The sequence below is a fragment of the Mastomys coucha genome, unplaced genomic scaffold, assembly GCF_008632895.1.
Source record: "Mastomys coucha isolate ucsf_1 unplaced genomic scaffold, UCSF_Mcou_1 pScaffold20, whole genome shotgun sequence".
NCBI lineage: Eukaryota > Metazoa > Chordata > Mammalia > Rodentia > Muridae > Mastomys > Mastomys coucha.
The window spans coordinates 17570816-17591689 of record NW_022196903.1 but is presented as its reverse complement, the minus strand read 5'-3'; the positions used below and the strand labels follow the sequence as shown (position 1 = coordinate 17591689).

The following is a 20874-nucleotide window of genomic DNA, read 5'->3' as shown; positions in this document are numbered from 1 at the left end:
CTTCTCCCGGTAGAGAACGTCAGTATTATCTTTCCTTACATGCGGAATGTATTTGCTTCTTCAACGTTTTTACATTAGTGAACCTATGGAAAGGAGAGCACAGAACCTGCATTGCCCTATCTCCATGCTGTTGTGTTTCTGTATTTCTGTTTATTGTTGCAGTCCAATATCTGGTCCACATGGTCGTACTTTGTGATCACAGTTCAAGTGATCTTCGTATAGCTCTGTGCTTCGACCCAAAACTAACGGATGCTCAAGGTCACTTGTGAGTGTGTACAGTCATGAGAAAAAAAATGTGTCATTGCGGTTTTGCGAGCTGTGTGCTTTGCTGTGCATGCTTGTGCTGGTAAGTGTACAGTCATTGCAAAGTACGTGTAAGGCACATTTAGTTTGCAGGTTCAGGTGAAAGGTTCATTTCTAACTGTGAATTCGGCTCTCCTTCAGGGAGTCTGCGCAGACCTCTGACTCGCACACATTCTGCTGAGCAGGATTTCAGCACAAACCTGATTTATCGGGCCTCTGACATGATACGGTGAGTGAACATTTGGGACAGAATTGTGTTGTTTTAGTTTGCTTTGACTGCTGAAGTATTTCTCCACAATACGGTTCTTGGATCTTTTCACCTTGATAACATGGTGCTGTCCGGATAACTTTGATTTCACTACCTGCAAATAGAGAACGAGAAATTAGGGGTGCAAATATCACAGGTATTTGAACACCACATAGAGCAATATAACTGACTCTCATGCCTGCCCTGCATCACCGTCACACGTCACACGGAGGCTGGTAAAGGGCACAGATTTACCATAACAAGAACTAGTGTAACCTGTGTTTCAAAAGAGACCAGAGATGAAGTTAAGATTCCTGCCGCCTTGGGTCTTCTGTTGTAGGGCAACTGAGGAATTGTTCCCTATGCTGCCTTTCCTACGCTGTGTGTGTGAGCGTGTGCGTGTGTGTGTGCGTGTGTGTGTGCATGTTCGAGTGTGCGTGAGCACAAGCACATGTGTATTCAAAGCAGATGCAGCAGCAGCTGGTTTGACATTATCTCTCTACAGGAGAGCAGACACTGTTATGAGTTCCTAAGTCACTGATTCAAACTTGGCACTTTAAGTCTGTCATTGAACAAAAAGTCAACAAACATTATCTTCTGAGAAAGTAGAAGTACTTTTCTCATCCTTATCTGAAAGAAGATAAGTGTTATAGTTCCAAGTTGCATTTCTATGGGCAGTTAGTAAATCATGGAACCTGCCAATAGCCTATGCCTTAAGTTTTTGTTATAGGCCTCTATTTCCAATATTATCTTAAATAGATGGTATTATAAAGCATTCATTCATGGAACCTAAACGGTCTGGAATCAAATGCTTCCTTCCCATCTCTTTTCCTCCCTGAGTCACTCAGATGTCTTTCTCCATATTACCATCTTTTTATGCTTCACAGCTATTTTGTAAGGATCTCCATTCATGTGTACATAAGGCTATCGTTATGGTCCATATTTACATTTTCCAAAATGTTGTCCTGGTGGGAACCTAAATCATTATCTTCTGCCTTTGAGCAAATAGAACTCAGTGTTAGAAGTGAAGGTTTGGGGAAATGAACTAGGAACCCAGAGGGAAATGGGGGAGGGGCAAGGTCCCTGGGAAGGCAGGTGAAAGAAAGGGAATACTAGTGATGATGGTGTTTGGAAGCTCTTTACAAACTATTAACAAAATAAGAACTTTATCACTTTCATCATGCACACGTAATAGGTTTTGTTCTATCAGTTCTTGGGACACAGGAAAATACTCACTGATAATAAATAGAAGTATACTATGCCACATAGATTTTTCTTCATTCTTTTAGTTGAAATGCAATAATTAAGGCACATATAATTTGATCCCCCCCAAAGAGAATGCAATGAAAACAGTTTCTGAAAATAAAACAGGATATTTGTGTGTAGGGGAACATCACATATTTGGTAAATAAATATTATAGTTACACGTAAACACTAACATTTTAAGAGAAGTATTGAAATAGAAACTTTGTAAAGATCTATACCAAAATGTTAACAGAATGACTTTTAAGTATAAGCACTCTATGTGGGGTTAATGTGTTCTATTGAACTTTATCTTAGCTTTTTTTAAAAACATAATTAATGTGCATGATTTTAAGATAATGAGAAAAATGGAAGACATTAGAATTTGAGGGAAAAAGTTCCCAGTAGTGTAACCTAAAACCAGTAGGGCAGGAATCTATGAGATTCTATGAGATTCCTGAGATTCTATGAGATTTCTATGAGAATCGCCACCATGAGAAGCTGGCTCTTCTCCTATCAGACTCTTAGATTGGGTAACTTACGAAGGGCCATGAAAACCTCCACTTGTGGCAAAGAACCCCTGTGCATTGTGATGCAGAGCTCAGCTTGCCACCAGGCTTGGGCTGGCACTCCACACCCCAAAGGTGGAGTTCCTGCTATGTCCTTCTACCCCAAGATGGTTGTATCAGAACTCCATTATGGTGGGCCTGAGAAGGCGTCAAGGCTTCCTGCAGGCCTTCTGTATTTTAGAGGGGAGCGTCCTCAACTAATATTAGTGAATAACATTCTAGAAGTTTATGTGAAGAAGCATTTAAGCAAAAGTACAGCATGTAACCCTGACATAATATTATTCTAGTGTTCTGCAGCCAAAATAAAGGCAATTTTTAAAATATGGTTGAATCTTAAGTTTGGCTTCTGCAGCTGCCATGATCGTCTATGAGCTAATTACATGCAAAATGAAAACAAGTCTATATCATAGCACATAATTTCAACATATTTTACTACTTGGGCCTGATGTATTTGCTGCTCTTAAGGGAGACATGTAGATAGGGTATCCCAAAATAGGTACTTCACTATGTTCTCTGAGATAAAGAAATTTCACCTAAAAGTAGTGTCAATGTTTTGCCATGTCTCAATGGGAGATGTGATAACTTAGCTCTGATTTTAGAGAGTTTGAAAAAGGGAGATGCAATGATGGGTTTTCCCAGAAGTGTCTGAAGGCCAGGCTAGCTGATACTCCTGTTAGCTGCTGTTGGAAACAGACCCCGAATACCGTGTGGTTGGGCCCACCATATTTAGTTTACTTGCTTTGATTTTGAAAACTACTTTTAGGGAATAATAAAATATTATGTTTCCAAACTCATTTTTTTAAAAGTCACAATTGATTTGATACTGAATCCTGAATGCAGACAAATAAAGAGAATTATTTCCATTTTGATTTACAAAAATATATATAGATACAAAAATTCTCTCAAATCTGCTCTTGTGAATTAAATCCATTTAAAAACCCTGTAGTCATATGTGCCATAACACTAGCACATACAATTTGCTTCAGGATGGAAAAAACTTCAACATTATGAAATATTTCTTTACAGGAAATTACCAAGGCACTACGTGGAAATATGAAATCATTTACTCTGAAAACCCAAATGCATCTACTGAAAATGATCATATATTGTAAAGCTGATGTTTAAAAATGAGAAAGCATTCCCATAGCCTATCAGTGATTAAGAAAAAATATTAAAAAGCATCCCTTACAATAGCAAATAAATAAGTTCAACAATGCTCTACTGGTTGCAGGTGAAGAATCCATCAGGAGGTTAATGAGGTACAAATGATACATGGACAAATGGAGAGATAAACCCCATTAGGGCTTCACAGGTGATTAAAGTGCACTGTGAAATTGGAGGATGCATGTCAACTCCTAAAATACACTTTAAGAGTCAATATAGGAAAATAATCATGATCATTCAAGAACAAAAGGTATTGGTTGTTGGGGGCTGGGCTTTCTGTAGGAGCTGTTCTTCCATGAGTATGAATCAAGTCTACCCTCAAAACTGATCATGACTCAACTCCTCCTTGCCAAAAGGAAAACCTTCTTTGTTAGGACTTTTATTTCCTTCCTTTTCCCACAGAGTCCTCTTCCCTGTGCGTGCATGTGTGTGTGCATGTGTGTGTGTGTGTGTGTGTGTGTGTTTAACCAGAGCAACAGCAATGGTCATGATCCTTATCTTTCCACAGCCTATTATCTGTGATGTGGGGTGCATGTGTGTATATGCATGTGTGCTTGTGCATGTGTTCATCTCTGTGTCTCTCTGTGCGTGTCCATTCTTATGACTGAACCCAGGGCCTGGTGCATGCTAAGCACTCAGGGACATTGAACCGTAAGATTCACAGTCCCTACGTTCCGAGTACAGCTGTGTGCTCTGAATCCCTCAGTGTCCTCCAGAAATGCGACTCTTCTGCCCAGTCTTCCTTCTGCTCCTCCAGACACACGCCAGCTAGGGATACGCCCACGCCAGCTAGGGATACGCCCCCTTGATGCTTTATAACCCAACATCTAGGGAACAATTCTAATCCTGTCCTCATCCTGCTTGTCATCGGGACATTTATACATAAGATTTGATAAGCCTCTCATCTTGAAATCAGGGTATCCCAGGAGCAGGAAGAAATATGGATTGAACAACAGTCTGCTTTTATAGAGAGCCCCGTGCTTAGGATGAGAGCTTCAGTTACACATCGCCTGTAACATACTCATGGGTAGACATTCTGGCCAGGCTGCATGGTTTACTATGTCTAAGAAGCTTGTGGGGAAATAACCTAAACCAAGCTTTCCACTTGGCTGCAGATATGACTTACCTATAGCTTGAGTCTCACCAAGAAGGCAGTGGCCTGTGCCGGAGTAACTCAGTGATCACTGAGCTCACTGGAGTGGCTTGTCCCAAAGTACACATAAAGTCATCCTGTCTTACTTGCAGGAGTTGGAGCTCATCATGAGTGGGTAGGGGCATTGGAATTTGCCAGATAACATATTGAACTGAATATATCTGTGGGTCTCTCATGCCCATTTTCTAGAGGCCAGAGTTCTGAATGCAGTTACTGGGACAAAATCTGCCATTAATCATATGCTCAATGTTTGTTACACTGTCAAGCATATTTTGCCTTATATAATTATGTTTCTGCCTACATTAAGATAGAACGTTTCTTTATGGAGAGCATCCTTAAATGCTATGCTTTCTGGAACTTGATTGTAAAGTTTGGGTCCAAGGGACCTTCAAGCTGGCTCAGTGGCATAGGTGCTTGCCACCAAGCCTGACAATCTGAAATCGATTCTCCAGAACCTACATAATGGAAGGAGAAAACTGACTTCTGTATATGTGTTCTCTGACTGAGACACATATGCACATGCATATATGCACACATATAAATAAAATGAAAAAAGGTGTAATAAAGGCCATTGAATTATATACAATTAAAATGCAGGTTTGTTGCTGAATGTATGCAACATCCAATAGCGAGCTAGAAAAACAATGTCTATCCTACAGATTAAAAAGCACTTCATAGTTTTCATTTTATAGAGAAACAAATTCTAAATTGCTCTCAGTGTTATATAAATCTAGCAACCATAAATGTTGACAGCCCAACACTTTTAAATAAAGAGCATTAAAATCAAGAATATAGTTTTAAAATGGAGCTATGTACCACATTGCAAATATGCATGGAAGAGTTCTATTTTTATTGTCTACACTTATTTTTAAACTCGTAGAGGGAACAAAAATTCATGTAATCCTTTGCAATGAAAAAGAAAAAGAGAAATAAAATAAAGTAGTAATTTATATACAAATACTTAATGACTACCCCCTTCGTGTAATACACATTTTTCAATATTCAGAGTTCTCTGCACTAGAAAACACATGGAGGAATTCAGATCTGGTCCCTACCCTCAAGGGGACTATATAAAGACACATGTCTAAGATACTTGAAGTAAGAACAAGAATGAAGTGACTTCAAAGACATTGTCTGGGACTAGATCTACAAGGTCAGGCACCATGTTGTTTCCATGTAATGAATAGTTCCTGGGTACATTAAGAAAACTCGGCACTAATTTATGGTAGGCATGAGAGTCTCTTTACAGGGCTATTATTTCTTTGAACTTATTTGTAAAAATTGGCATCCAGCCTTCAAACTGTGGCCCTGTCTCCAAGCGTCAAAATATCATCTTATTTTATTTCCAGTCTCTAAAGAGGAGAAAAAGTAATTTAGGCACATTCTGAAGGGCTGGAAATGCTATGCCAAAGAAGATGTTTGATACCTGTACAGTAAAAAAGCTCCTTCCCTTTGATCTTTTGCGGAAACCAGCCAATTGGGATCCTCCCAGAATTTAAAGGACCTAAAAGGGGCTGCTAAAATCCAACTGATGGGTCAAGTGTAGTGTACCTTTGAAAGAGAGCAGCTAGTGACACAAATGTCAGGTTGCCTTTGAGCAATGATAATAAACAGTATAAATTAGCTATTAGAAAAAAAATCAATGAAGGATTTAGGTCTTGAGATCAGGACAAGGGCTGCAAATGATCAGGTGTACAGAACACCTCTGCCAGGGACTGAAATTAAGTTATGCACAGAAACACTGCTCTAGGGTGGCCTACAGAGGAGATGACTTTTAAAAAGTAGGCATGCCTATCTAGAAGGGAAGGGATCTGCTATGCATGGTTAATAATAATACAGTTAATGGCACAGGCACATATGCCTTGGCAAATGTTTGAAGTACTTACCTAGGAATATTAACCAACAAGTCTTTCACTCTCTTTAATCCAAAGTGAATTCTATTACATTTTTTTCTTTTTCTTTTTGGACAGTCAGTTATTTTATTTATTTCCTTTTTCTTTTTTTATTATTTTCTTTATTTACATGTCATATGATATCTCCTTTCCCAGTTTCCCCTCCGAAAAATAAAATAAAATAAAGCCCTGTTCCCTCCCCCCTTCCTCTGCTCCCCAACCCACCCTCTCCCGCTTACTGGTCCTGGCACTCCCCTACACTGGGGCATAGAGCCTTTACAGGACCAAGGGCCTCTCCTCCCCTTGATGACTGACTAGGCCATCCTTTGCTGTACATATGCTGCTGGAGCCATGAGTCCTACCCACCATGTGTGCTCTTTGGTTGGAGATTTAGTCCCTGGTAGCTCTGAGGGTACTGGTTAGTTCATATTGTTGTTCGTCCTAAGGGGCTGCAAACCCTTCAGCTCCTTGGGTCCTTCTCTAGCTCCTTCATTTTTTGTTGGCCTACTTTCTATGTTTGCTGTTGTGAAGTTTACTTTAAATTAAGGAGATGTAGAGGACAATTGGTCTCCTAAATGTGACAGTCTATTATTGTGATAGCATTGTTCAATATGCTAATGTCTTACCATTTGTCATGTTTTATAATAGAGATTTAGCATAGCAAGGATCTAGCTTAGAAATATGATACACACAGGTATGGAGTTCTCACTTTATTTGCAGGTCAAAATTACAGTCTTTCAAAAGTAATTGATATGTCAATCTGCTAGCTGTGGTACTTAGGATAATTTGAGAGTGGAAGCCAATGTGATAGGCAAATAAAAATTCCAGAGGTGATCAGCCACCTGTGCCTCAGTGGAGGGAGAACAGAGATTTTGCCCCTTGCAGCCCAGAAGTAACTTTCCCATAGTTTTTTTTTTTTTTTTTAATATGCTGAGATATCTCTCAGTTTGCAATTATATGTTTTTATTTCTGTGTAAATAAAAATGTGGTCATAGAGATATTTTAGAATGTGTAGAGATGCCAGATTTCAACTTGATTACTTTTGACCCAGGATTTTTGCTAAGACTTTCCAAACGGAAAATTATTTTAAGTTACACCATGAAACTAGCATTGAAATTTTAACTATAAGCACAGGCAGTTTCAACACTCAAAATTGATTTCACATAAACATTCATCAGAATGAACGTCTTGCCATGGCAATTAATAGCTACATCTGAAATAACTTTTAATTTTCCAAAGGCCCGTGCAGAGAGCGCAGGCTTGCAGAACTGGAAATCCATCGGGCAGATATGCGGCAAGCAAATACCTTTTCTAAAACTGATCTCGACCTGAATAACCTCCAGAGAACTTTTGATGTGGTTCCAGTTCAGAGAACAAAATAGGAAACAATTTCTATGGTGCAAGTCTTCCAGAATTGCCCTGGGCTGGTTCAGAGGGGCGTTCTGACTGCAGACTTGAATGAGGATCGTGGATGGGATTTGAGAGCTACAAGGTGACCTGACTGCTCTCTAAGGCTAGAAACCATGCATTTGACCAAAGAAAACACGCTGTTAACTTCTAAGTGTATACTGCTGAAGTACTGTTTACTTATAGTCGCTTGGCATGCCAGTGTGCCTCAAAAGCACGACTAGCTAAGAAGCCTAAGAAATCCACAGAAACGAGATCAAACTAAAGCAACATAAACCATCTAGAAGCTAGTATGTCTAATTTCTAATTCCATTTCAGGACATCGCACAACTCTGGAAGATAGAAAAGAATGATTTTCTTTCTCCCACTCCCCAGATATTTAATTTATGAAACATTCAAAATAGCGATTCAAGGGAGTTCAAGTTTCTTTTTTGTTTTTTAATTTTTTTGAGTCCGAGTTTCAAGTGAGATAAAGATGCTGAGGAGTGGGGTTCAAGATAGTATGTTTTAAGGGTGTCTTCTATACCTCCTTTATAATCCTCTTTCTGAGAGTTTAACCCACTAGACCAGAGGTTCTCAACCTTCCCCATGCTACAACCCTTTAATACAATTCTTCATGTTGTGGTGATTCATGACCATACAATTATTTTGGGTTCTGGTTCATGGTTCATAACTATAATTTTGCTACTGTTATGACACATAATATAAATATCTGATACTTCCGATGGGCTTAGTCGACCCCTGTGAAAGGGTCATTCAACTCCCAAAGGGGTCACAACCAGCAGGTTGAGAACCAGTGCCATAGGCCTTCAGTATTGACTCTGAGAACAAATTATACTTTGTAAGCAGTGTGATTACATGGGATTCTAGACTATTACAATCCCATGTAGTTTCCCAGTCTCTGTCCTTAAATCAAATGTACCCTTAGTCTCAATGATTCTAAACTGAGTTCCAACTCTCCTTCAGTTCTACACATCTCTGGGGTCTTCGGATCCTTTGGATGTTTCCTCTCAGGTGTCTGTTTCACTGCTTTCTCTTCAACTTAATATTTAAGAATAAGGTATCAACCTGGGAATGGACTCTCAGGCCTATAATCCTAGTAAACTGGGGGAGGGGTTGCTGATACAGGAGGATCACCCATAGACTATTCCAGTTTGGAGTATATAATGAGTTCTAGAAAAACTTGACTATAGGGAATTTCAAAAGCAAATAAACAAACACGCAAGACAAAAAAAAGACTCAGAGATACTTTGTGTGACCAGTGCTTTCAACTACTAGCTTCCCTGTAGGCATTTGCTCTGACAACACTGGTCTTTTTTTAAGGGACCTCATTTCTCATCAGGAGACCTCCGAGGGCTTGTTCTGACTACTCTACTCCAAGGGCTGGGGAACAGGTTCAAGAGCTTTCTCAATCAGGTATACACTTTGCCTTTATATCCTCTTTCAAGCCCCAAGATTCAACTGTTCTTTACTGTATCTGTGCTTCCAGTTCGAACTCTGCAGTTCACTGGTAAGATACTGTAAGCATGGATGCAGCTTCATGTTTGCATGGACCTGGAGCAAGGAGCCAGTGGCTGACCAGTTTTGCACACAGCTTGCTGTAAAACCTTAGGCAATCAGTCGGGCATGGTGGTGAATACCTTTAATTCCAGTACTTGGGAGGCAGAGGCCGGTGTATCTCTGTGAGTTTGGGGCCAACCCGGTATACAAAGTGAGTCCAGGACAGCTAGGGCTGGTTACATTGAGAAACCCTACCTTGAAAAACAAAACAAACAAACAACAAACAAACAAACTCAGGCAATCAGCAACCAGTGGGTTCCCTCCGTTACCTCTCCTCCCTAGGCATCCGAAGTTCTAATCTCTGTTGCCTTCTAAGTCATATTTCATAAGACGAGTTCTTTGGGTGAAGTAAAGACCTTTATGTTTTTGGAATCTTGTTCGCAGGAATTTTAGTGAAAGGGAAAGGAAATAGTTAGATACCTCTCACTTTAGCTTGAACCCCACGACTGATATCAGGCCTATTCACTAGGCCTGCTTTCCCACCATTCATTTTGGGGTGTGACTAATTAGTTGTTCTTAAAGTAAAGTGAACCACACAAGAGAATAATGTTGTAAAAAAAATAGCCAGGGCTTGCTGTAGTAGAAGGTGGTCACTGTTTCTTCCACATCTGGTCTCAGTACCATTCCCAGAGCTGATATCAGTTCTGTGCTCTGGCAGAACATGGGGCTGTTCACAGTGTCTCTGCATCGTGGGAGCCCAGGGAGGACTCGCCATTTGCAATCGGAAGAGGTTACTGATTGCAATGAGGCTATTTTGGATTGGATTCGTCGACTCTTCATTTAGAGTAAGACAGCAAGTGGTTAAGAGATAAGGATGTTTTTCGTTTTCTCATTTAGCAGATGTGAAGGGCTTTCTAAGAAGTACCATCTCTGAAAAACTGATCAAACCCTTTAACTCATATCTGGTAATAAATACACAAATGAACTTATGAAATAAAAAGAAAAATGTTTTCATGCTCAGAAGAGTTTGGAAAAAAAACAATGTAGATGTTAGTATCAAACTAGTCTAGATGTTAACTAAATAATTAACTAATTATTAATTAGTTGGTGAGATAGCATCTTACTTTCTGTTATCTCGCTCTGTTGCTCAAGTTGATTTTAAATTCCTGTACTCAGTCATCCTCCTGCCTCAGTCTTCAGAGTGCTGGGATGAACAGCATGCATCATCATATTCAGTTTAATGTTCAACTTTATTTAATGTAAGGGTTTTGAGATCACTTAGTATCCTAATATTATTTGAGAATCCATATAGTAGAGATGTAGTATTTTTCAAATATACGTCCTGTCTTCACCAAGATAGAACATGAAACAGTATGGATGGTACCACTCCTGGCAGCTCAGAGTCTCAATTAGATTGTTTAAAGTTGGTAGTGAGCTTCCTGCCATCATGGTCTACTGTATCAGCACGACCTGCTGAGGGGTGAGCTCACTCTTCTAGCAATCCTGGCATTCTGAGCTCTGGTATTGCCAAGTATGAGGTATGTAGTTACCACATAGACACAAAATACCAGCTCAACATAAAATAATGACACTCTTTGTTTCCTTTTCATCCAGTTATCCCTCTTAAGAGAAAGACTTGGATTTAATTGATAGTGCCAACTATTCAAGCGAGAGTACTATTCTTTTTCATTGAAAATTAATACACTATATTCTGATTGTGGTTTCCCCTCCCTCGTCTCCTCCTAGATCCTTCTTGCCTCTTCACCCATCCAACTCCACACCTTCTTTCTCTTTATTTTTAGAAAACAGGCAAATAAAAAAAGAAAACAAGGAATAATACTGATAATAATAGTGAAAAAAAAAAGCCCAGTAACAAAGCAGGTACAACACAATAAAATAGGTAAATAAAATAAAAATAGGTACAACACAAGTGAAAACAAAATTCATAAAATCACAAGATCAGAAACCCTACAAGCACCAGTAAGAATTGAAAAAGTGTCCAAACAAAGGTATATAGATACCCCCTCCCCCCACACAAAACAAAACAAAACAAAAAACAATTTACAAAACCACCATTGAGTTTGTTTTGCATAGGCTATCTCCTCCCAGGCATGAGGACACCTCCTCCACCTTTTACCAGTGACTGTGAGTTCTTGCCCATCTCAGTGGAGGGAGGCGTTGCTCCAACAGCTTCAATCTTATCTGTATTTTTAACTCTTGATTATTTCTCTTGAGTAAGCAAACATGATAAATTCCTTTCTCGCCTAAATCCACCATCTTTCTCCCTTTGTTGCTTTTTTTTTCCCAGATAAAAGGCCTCTGAAATCCTGTTTTCCCCATGTGTTATATCTTTACAATTGATGGTCTCTCCTTCCTGTTCCAGTATCTTATTATATATACACTTCAATGTCTGACAGGACCTTCACCCTGCCCTACAATGAGGATTTAAAGTCCTTATCTGAAATGCAGTGTCTACCGACGTTGCTGCTTCTGTCTTGATAATTTTTTTTTTACTCTGGCTTTCCAGGGCACCATTCGTGGACCTGTACAAACGACATTACAGCTCTGCCTCTAACCGTTCATGCTCTAAATTTACATGATCATGTTTCCCCAAGCCTTTCCTGGTCTATTTTTATGGCTTCAACTATTGCCTATTTACTGATGACTCCTATTCCTACCTCCAGTCTCAACCTGCCCTGTGATCTTCATACCTGTGTATCCAACTGTCCGTTGGTTCAGAACACCACCTGGATGTCCTGCAGGCATCTCAAAGGCAATGTGTTGAGAACAGAGCTCGTCATCGTTTCCCTAAGCTGATCCCTTTTCAGTTCTTCTTTGTCTCACTTGATGTCTCAGCTCTCTAATCAAGTCATGCAAGTTAGGAATCCCCTTTGATTCTTCCCACACCTTCATTCCACAGATAAAACCTACAGATTATGCTCTTTAAAAATAGCTTGTGTTCTTCTACTTCTGTCTTAGGCTTGTCGCTTCTTCGCTCTTTGGAGTAGGCCTACACCTTTTCTCTTCTGACTTCTGGAAACGTTAGCTTACATTCTTGCTTTAGTTCTCTCTGTATATCTCCCCCCCTTCTTGGCTATATGCCCTAACTTTTGAAAATAGATGTATCTATTTTTATTTTATGTGCACAAGTGTTTGCCTGTAGTTATGTATGTGCAACATGTGGGCACAATCATCTAGTCAGAGTCAAGTCCCCTGGAACTGGAGTTGTGGACACTTGTAAGCTACCAGATGAGTGCTGAAAAGAATGTACAGGTTCTCTGTAAGAGCAGTGAATATTTTAAAGACATCTCTCGGGTCTTCTGTCACAACTCTTTCAGACAAAAATACTACCACCTCCTTCTTCCCTGGAAGAGTTTCAGTGGCTGTCCACTAGCTACAGATTTACAGGCTAAGCTCTCACCACAATTTGGGCTGTGACTGTTTTTCTCCAGTCTCTCTTTTTCACTGATGCTCTACCATATCCAGAATTACTCCTTGTTCTCTGAGAACAACAGCTTATATCCGAGTTTCTCCCTGGCCCATGGAGTCAGAATGGCCTACATCCTTGGGTCTTGGCTAGTTCCAGTTTTCTACCACAATCCAACTAAGCAGGTTTTTTTTGTTTGTTTGTTTTTGTTTCTGTTTTGTTTGTTTGTTTGTTTGTTTTTTAAAGAGGAGCTTCACTCAATCCTCAGACCAGGTCCTATACCTCTTTTGGTGTAACCACTACAGCATCTACATATCATTAACATACTATTCTACATATTATACTATATGGGTTTTTATAAGTTACACTTTAGTAATATGAGACTAGGAGCAAATGTGCTTTATTTATTTTTACTCCCTACTGTTTAGCTCAAGAAATGGACTCACTAAACAAATGCTGGATGACTGCCTCAAAGAATAAACAAGATTGCTGTATTTGGAACAGAATATAGGGCAAAGGCTTAGAAGAGTATGCATATGTAAACAGGACTTGGTAACCGACATGTTTGGGTTGTTTTGGTAAGGAAGGATAAGCAAAATCTTTAGTTTGTAAATGGCAGTACAGGCCATACCAATGGGAACAAAAATTAAAAGATATTTGACTCTTGTCTTTTAGGATATATAGTTTATGAGATTTTTTTTTTGAAATCCTATAATGCATTCTCCAGATGATTTCATAACAGTAGTAAAGCTCTTAGAGAACTTAAGAGCATTTTCTGAGAATATTGTCATAGTAATTTACTACAAATACTAAGATATTCCTAAAGATGTAATAGTGGCATTTATATCTGGGAGGTAACCAACACCTGTGTGATTAAACTTAAAGACCACTCAACAGGAGGGAAATCATGAAGGTTACTTGAAACCTAGCCAATCAGTCAACTAACACTACCTAGGGCTAGTAGAGTCATGGATCTTAGAGAAGAAACATATTACAACTACTTTATTAAACCAGTATAATTCCTGAATGCATTCTAAATGCTTGCTCTTGTGCACACAAGATAAATTTCTCTTTGCAGCAGATAGAGATCATTACAAGATGCCACAATGATCAAAATGCAGAGAACACCTTATCATGTGGGCACCCAGACCAAATGGATGCATCTACAACACAACCATACACCTAAAGCTTAGGGAAGACTGTGGGAGAAGTGGGTAGAAAGATTAAAAGAGCCACAGGACCAAGAAAACAACTATATGATTGTGTCTCCAAGAAATGACAGGGAACCTATGCCCAAAGACCTGAATGATGATGACACCAATGGATGCACTAATGTGGAGAGAGAAAAATAACACAGGGCTCCATCCATAGACAAAGAACTACTCGAAACTACTGACTATAGAGAGAGGGAGAATAAGTTTTCCTGTAGGAATGAGCACCTAATTGGTCTGAGCAAGTGGCCATCCCTAGAATTACGTATATACAACCTGCATTAAACAGACTTAGCAGGTTGCATTTGTACGTTTATGCATTTATGTATATGTGACAATACTATTAGGGGTGAGAGGGCTGTAAATTTGGAAGTGAGTAAAGGGGGGAGTAGGAGGGAGGGAGTGGAGAGAGGAGAGGGGGGAGTAAATAATGTAATTATATTTAGTTTTTAAAAATCACAAAAAGCAAATCCAGCCTACTAGTTAAATTCTTGGATGTTTTTCATATCAGGTGTGTATTCATTTTATTTGTTCTTTTTCTTCCCTCAAAAGTTATTACTTCAGTTTTAGATAGATGAATGTAAGGGGTCTGTGTGTGTATGTATGTTATGTATGTACATGTGTGCATATGTAGGGGAAGTGTGGTTACATGTGTGCATATGAGTGTGTGTGTGTGTGTGTGTGTGTGTGTGTGTGTGTGTTTTTGTAGAGCTGGGGATTGAATCTACGATCTCATTCACACTAGGCAAGAGCCAAGTTTTCTATCACTGAGTTACAACTTCAGCCCAAAGGTATTTTGTTTATTTTCAGTCCTTATTGTGTTTAGATGCTAAATCTTAAATTGTGAAGAAGAGAAAAAAAAATCTCTAAGCTTCATCATGTCGTTTATCCAGTTAGGTCATCTTTGCCAGACATTAAAGGTAAGGCCTGCACAACTGATTAGACTAATTAAGAGCCACCGCACTGTCTCTGTGGGTTTGTCCTTTTTGTAGCTAGGTTTGGGCTGATATTTCTGAATAGTTTCCAGGTCTCTGCTTTTCACAGAAGATGTTTCCTATACAACAAATGCCACCATCTGAATCCTCTGTTGGGCAAGAACTCCCAGGATCCTGTTTGTCATCCTCCATAAACACTGAGAAAATAAGATTCCGTTCCCACCCAGAACAAGACACACCTATTTTGCCAATCAGTGAGAATTTCTGAGTCAAACTATATGCATACCATTTGGAAACAGCTTGTAGGTTCATGGTGACAGCCTATCCTCTTTTGGTGCCTTGGCAGACAAAGGAGGCTTCCCAAGACCTTCGCTTTCACCTGTGGCAGGCGGAGTTCACAGAAGCAGGTTTGTTATGTCTGCAGTAGAACTCTGGCGACACAGCAATGAGCTTTTAATTTCTCACTGCAATGCTTACACCAATGCCTCAAAAGTACCCTTCACTGTGCATGAGGATTGTTTAGCTGAGTATAAGAGGATAAAACTCCTGCACCAAAATTCTTGAAATTTCTTAATTTTTTCTATTATTTCTTGTGAACTCTTTTTTGCTAGTCTTATAGGACATGAACATACAGCAAAAGAAGATAACATAATTTTTACATTTCAATATGTGATACTATAGAAAGTTTCTAAAAATGCCAGTGTGATTATGACACTGAAGAACCAGGGCTTCAAAATGTCCATAAAGAAAGATCATGTTCTCAATCAGTGAGTAAGTTTGAGAAAGATGATCTCATCAACTCCATGTTCTAGCCACAAAGGCAAGTGCCCCCTGAAAGCTGATTTGATCACAATCCCCAGAGCTTGAGCATGGACCAAAGCACTCGGGAATCAGCTGACGTCAGCTGTGGGAGACGCGCATGGCTTGCCATCAAAACCTTAGGCATACCGTCCACGAAACGCCATGTGTGTGTGATGGTTGTAGGACATTATAACCTCATAAGTGAAATATTTTCCCTATCTTGCTTTAATCCTTCTTTTGTGAATTAAAGAGAGTCTCTGCTAGAAGTAATTATAAATCAGTATTCTACTGCAGGCAGCTCAAAGAATTTTGTGTGTGTGTGTGGTTTTTAAATTCCAGGACTATTAGTGTAAATGACAGGAGATAGATGTAATACAATCATGTGAGGAAGGCATCTTCCATTTATAACTGGAACTGTGTTCTCCGTCTTTGGAGGACAATCCCTTGTTAGTTTTTCAGTGCTCTAAAGTGGAAAATGAAAAGCACAGACCCTTCCTCCAGTGTTCTAAGTGAAGATACATTATATAAACATAAACAAGTAAACATTTTCTAAAAGAGGTTTAAAAAGGTATGCTGTTTTTCAAAGTGCCCAGTTCATTTAGTTTGGTGATGATGAGCTTGCTTTTGTGATACACCATGATCCTGGGATGGTTCCTTGTGTTTTGTTTGTCCTCTTCCAAACTACTCAGGCTTGTATTTCTAAGCATGTAGTTTTTATAAATAGAACACATATCCTATGGGTGGTATATTTTCTTGTGGAAGTATTTAGTAGACACACAGTGTCCTACAACTTCAAATCTGTTCTGAAACAATATAGCCAAGTTTCAGGCCGATAGTTCAAAACTTAGACGTTCTTCACAGTGGCTTCTGGCTCTCACTTCTCTGAGATTTAGTGTCACTGGTCACTTAAGAAGATGATGTGCATCTATTAGCAAAGCATAAGGAACAAGCACTGTCTTAATGGCTTTTGGGTAGGATCTGAGGGTCAAGGTGGAATGATGTCTACTAAATAAATAAACAGGATCAGAAATAAATTACCATATGACTAGTCAATTGACTAAATGTATTCTGGACTGTAAAAGGAACCAATTGAGAAAGAAAAAACGGAGTGAATCAAGATCTGATGGGAAGGTAAATTGGGATACCCTCCCTCCGAGTGCCAGCCAAGTCTCCTGGGACCTGCATTCACGAAAGGGTTAACAAAGGAGCTCAGATTCTAAGTGGGGCGGGGCTGTTTCTTCTGAACTGAAGCATTCCCTCCTAGAGCAACATGAGGTATTTGAACAATTCAAGCAGCTAAGAAACTTACAAGACTCAAGAATCTCAGAAGGCTACAGGATTCTCAAATACTATCTCCATTAAGAAGTGACACTGTTGCGGGGTAGAAGACTACGGTAGAACTGCCAGCAGATAGAGCTGGGTACTCTGGGAGTGCAGTTTCTGATGTCTTGTGTGGGCTTTTTGTGATGTAGTTATCTTGGAGTCACAGGTTCCTGTAAGTAACCTTTCTGAGGGAAGTCTTAGTAAACTCAGTGGGATTTCAGGTGCAAGGCAGGTAGGTGTGAAGAAGAATGCCTTTGGAGAAGGCAGCCTCTTCAGACTCCCACACCTTCCTGCCTTCAAACACTGACTTCTAATGCCTCATTTCACAAAGCTGGTGGCCACTTAGTCTCCTTTTCATGTGATGTTTCTTATTCAAAACAACACAGGCAATACATTAAAGGTATAAGATAAACAAACAAACAAAACCAAACCCAGCCACCCAATGACATACAACCCCGAGAGCCTGTACAAATACCTCATGAAAATGGCATCCACAATTGCCCTGCAGGAATTCTTTGTGCCGTCCCATTGTGATAGTGAATGTGTCTACTACTTCATAGCCATACTTTTTGGCAGCTTCCAGAATGCTCAGATTTTCTTTATATAAGTTGCGTACTTCACCCTGTATTGCCAAACAAGAGACAGGATTTTTTACTAACTGAGGATTATTTTATGCTTTAGTAACTAAAAACGACGTTATAGAAATAGCATCTTCTTTTATCAAGATTGGTTGTATTGGAGATAAAATTCATATCAATTTTAAAAGTAAAGACATGCTCTATTTTTCTCAAAACATCAGCATAACCTTTTATGTATACGTGATACAATAAATGAATATTTACAAAGATACATAGTTTGAATTTTTCCTTACCTAAAGGCAATTAAGTTTATTGCTTATAAATGTATTTAAAATTCTCAAATTGAAAACTGGTACTTGACATACCACAAGGCAGACCTTCATTTACTTGGGTTCTCATTTAATTAAGCCACTCGAATATTACCTAGCAACCTGATTTTTGCTTAGCTTCTTGCTAAGGACATTATGGAAGGGGACATAGTGTGTGGTCTGTGCTTGTAAAACACAATATTCTAATTGGAGAAATGAGCATAGCCACAGCTAATAAATATTTTATTGTGGGGAAAACACATCTTCCCTGCCAGGAGAAGTGGAACAGCTGCATCATGACACCTCCAGAGAAGACTCCAGAGTAGCTCTGAGTGAGGCTGGCTACTTGGGTATGGAGGAGGAAGTGTGGTTTGGGGGAAGCAGCAAGACTGAGGGAGGGATCCAGTGGTTGTCCCTCTGGATCACATTCCTCCCTCCTTCCCTCCTGTGCTGCTGGCTGGCTGAGGTTCTCAGTCAAGTCCACCCTCTCTAGGAGGGACAGCATCACCAATTCCTCTAACTCCAAGATCTTCCCATGGCCTGGTTCAGTCTCTCAAACCCTGCCTTTGATCTGAGACTGTCCCTCCCCAGTCCAGGCTACTCGCTCCTCCTTTCATATCTGACTCTGTGTTGAACTTACGGTGGAAAAAGAACGAAATTCTTTGGAAAGCAGTGCAAATGCTTCCTGTTTACTACCTCGAACTTCCTTTTACCCTTTCTATGCATTTCCCCAGCACACCCTCTTATTCCATCAATCCTCCCAACAAACACAGGGAAGGAATCAGCATCCCCTTTCCCATCTCTGAAAGGTAATAGAAGTATTTGATTTTTTTTTCCATTAGAAAAGGCAAACAACAGCAAGATAAAAGAAGTGGGATGCAGCAACATGGTATGTTTTTCTCCTGTCTCTGCCAGTCTCTGTGTCCTTAATTTAATCTCGCACTCGAAGGAGAGTGATTTCTTTAAGATAATGTCAGTGAATAGAGAAACCTCATAAAGAGTCGGTCCCAGAGGACACTAAAGTTAACACTTGACATGTTTTTGGAAGTTACCCAGGTGAGGAGGTGGGGGAGAATATGATCCATGAAGATAAAGCATTGATCTAAACAACTGGGAGTCACTTGAGAGCATGGCATGCTTCGTGTGTGTGTGTGTGTGTGTGTGTGTGTGTGTGTGTGTGTGTGTGTGTGTGTGTGTATATACACAACCCTCTTCTCCTGTACATGCATATCTATGCTCTGCTGGGAAGGAATGAGTCTACAAAGGAATCCAGAGGCCCATCTTGAACAGCTATGATAGTATACAATAGAGTTCAGAATGGTGTGTGGAATCACTGGCTCTTCTCTATTTTCTACTTGTTTTCTTCCCACCTTTTGTCTTCACTGTTTGTAAGACTGATGAGCTCTGGGGGGAGGTGGAACCTTAACACAGGGTCTACACTAGAGCGAGTGCAGAAGATATACCTGTGGCAATGAGTGGATGGCAGCTAACACCCTGAATGTAAATGAAGGTCACAAGTACTAGCTATGAGGAACAGTACAATAACAGGGATGTCTGGAAGTATGTGATGCTATTTGAGTCTCTGGAAAGAATTGCAGCCTTTGAGAAATCCTAAAAAGGCTCCAACTTTTAACTTAGAGCATAAAACTATCCAAGTCCCCTCTCCTGATCTGCCATTGTCTAAACCCTTCTATGGCCCAGAAATTAATATCTCAACTTGCTTTATCCCAAGATGTCCTCTCTATGCTGAATTTGAATTGTTAGCGTTGACTACAATTCTCCTGTATTATGGACTACTTGGCAGTCAGGAAAGCTAAGTTTCAAGGAAGGAGAGGGGGATCCCATGCTTTGAGGTTGAAAAAGCTAGATGGGTTGAACACAGACCCAGAAAGCAAGCTTAGCCTGCTTACTTCTTAAAAGGACAGTGTGCTCTTGAACCGTGACTCTGTATACACTTGGGCTGGCCTGTGTGCTTGAGTAAGAACAGCTGCTTCTCTGACTTACAGATAGCTTTCCTTTCGGTGCTAATTTTCCTTAGTGCTGAGACAAAGAACTGGCTAGAGGCACCTAATGCCTTTCATTTATGGATAGCCAACTGGGGGGAAAACACACACACGTTTAAAATACTGTTTCCCAAGAGATACACTGATATTGACAATTTCATTTGTGGCTTTAGCATGAACCTGAAGAAAGGAAAGTCTCTTAATATAACCTCTAAAGCTTTTCATCTATGCATTCAGTGCTCTTTAGCACAACTTGGGTTTTTTTCTTTTTGTTTGTTTTCCTCCCTTGAATGCAGCACATCATTTATAGCACATTTATGGGCTACAGTCTTCTGGTCTGCAGGAACTATTAGGATGTATTTGGCATCATATTGGGTTTTATTTTCATGAAGGCTGATGGGAATTGCAGAATGCCTGTTGAATTCTTTGCTATCAGGGATCCTAAATTCATGCAGTCTCAGGAGACACGGCCGTACCTGTGTTAAGACATGCACTCCATCCACTGGCAGGTGAAATCCAATCCCCAAAGTTTTGATGATTACTAGGATATTCAGCAAATTTTCCCTGAAGAAAATGATCAGAATTTTAAAGTCACAGACGTCTGATGCATTTCTACCCGCTTGTTAATGACATCAACATATATAACAGAATCCTTTTAGAGTGTGATCATCTGTATACAGGACTAAACTCCTTATTGTCATAGAGTAAAATTTTCTGTAGACACAATTTTGAGTGCCAGTGGATATTATTTAATAATGATAATAATCTGTCTTAAATATATTAATTATTTTGTTTCATCCAAAGAATCACT

At 39.7% G+C, this 20874-nt stretch overlaps 1 protein-coding gene across 2 annotated transcripts in view; it reads right to left on the bottom strand.

The window, feature by feature from the left end:
* Cped1 (cadherin like and PC-esterase domain containing 1) overlaps positions 1-20874 on the bottom strand; it is a 267796-nt gene that overhangs the window by 1371 nt on the left and 245551 nt on the right. The window contains exons 20-22 of one of the 2 annotated variants that reach the window (XM_031381259.1): positions 20540-20627; positions 17650-17796; positions 504-665 (exon numbers count right to left, since the gene is read on the bottom strand). In XM_031381259.1, the coding sequence (XP_031237119.1) occupies positions 504-665; positions 17650-17796; positions 20540-20627 (397 nt within the window). Of the gene's footprint in view, positions 1-82; positions 666-17649; positions 17797-20539; positions 20628-20874 lie in introns of those variants that run through there. The other variant, XM_031381258.1, reaches the window with a different exon arrangement.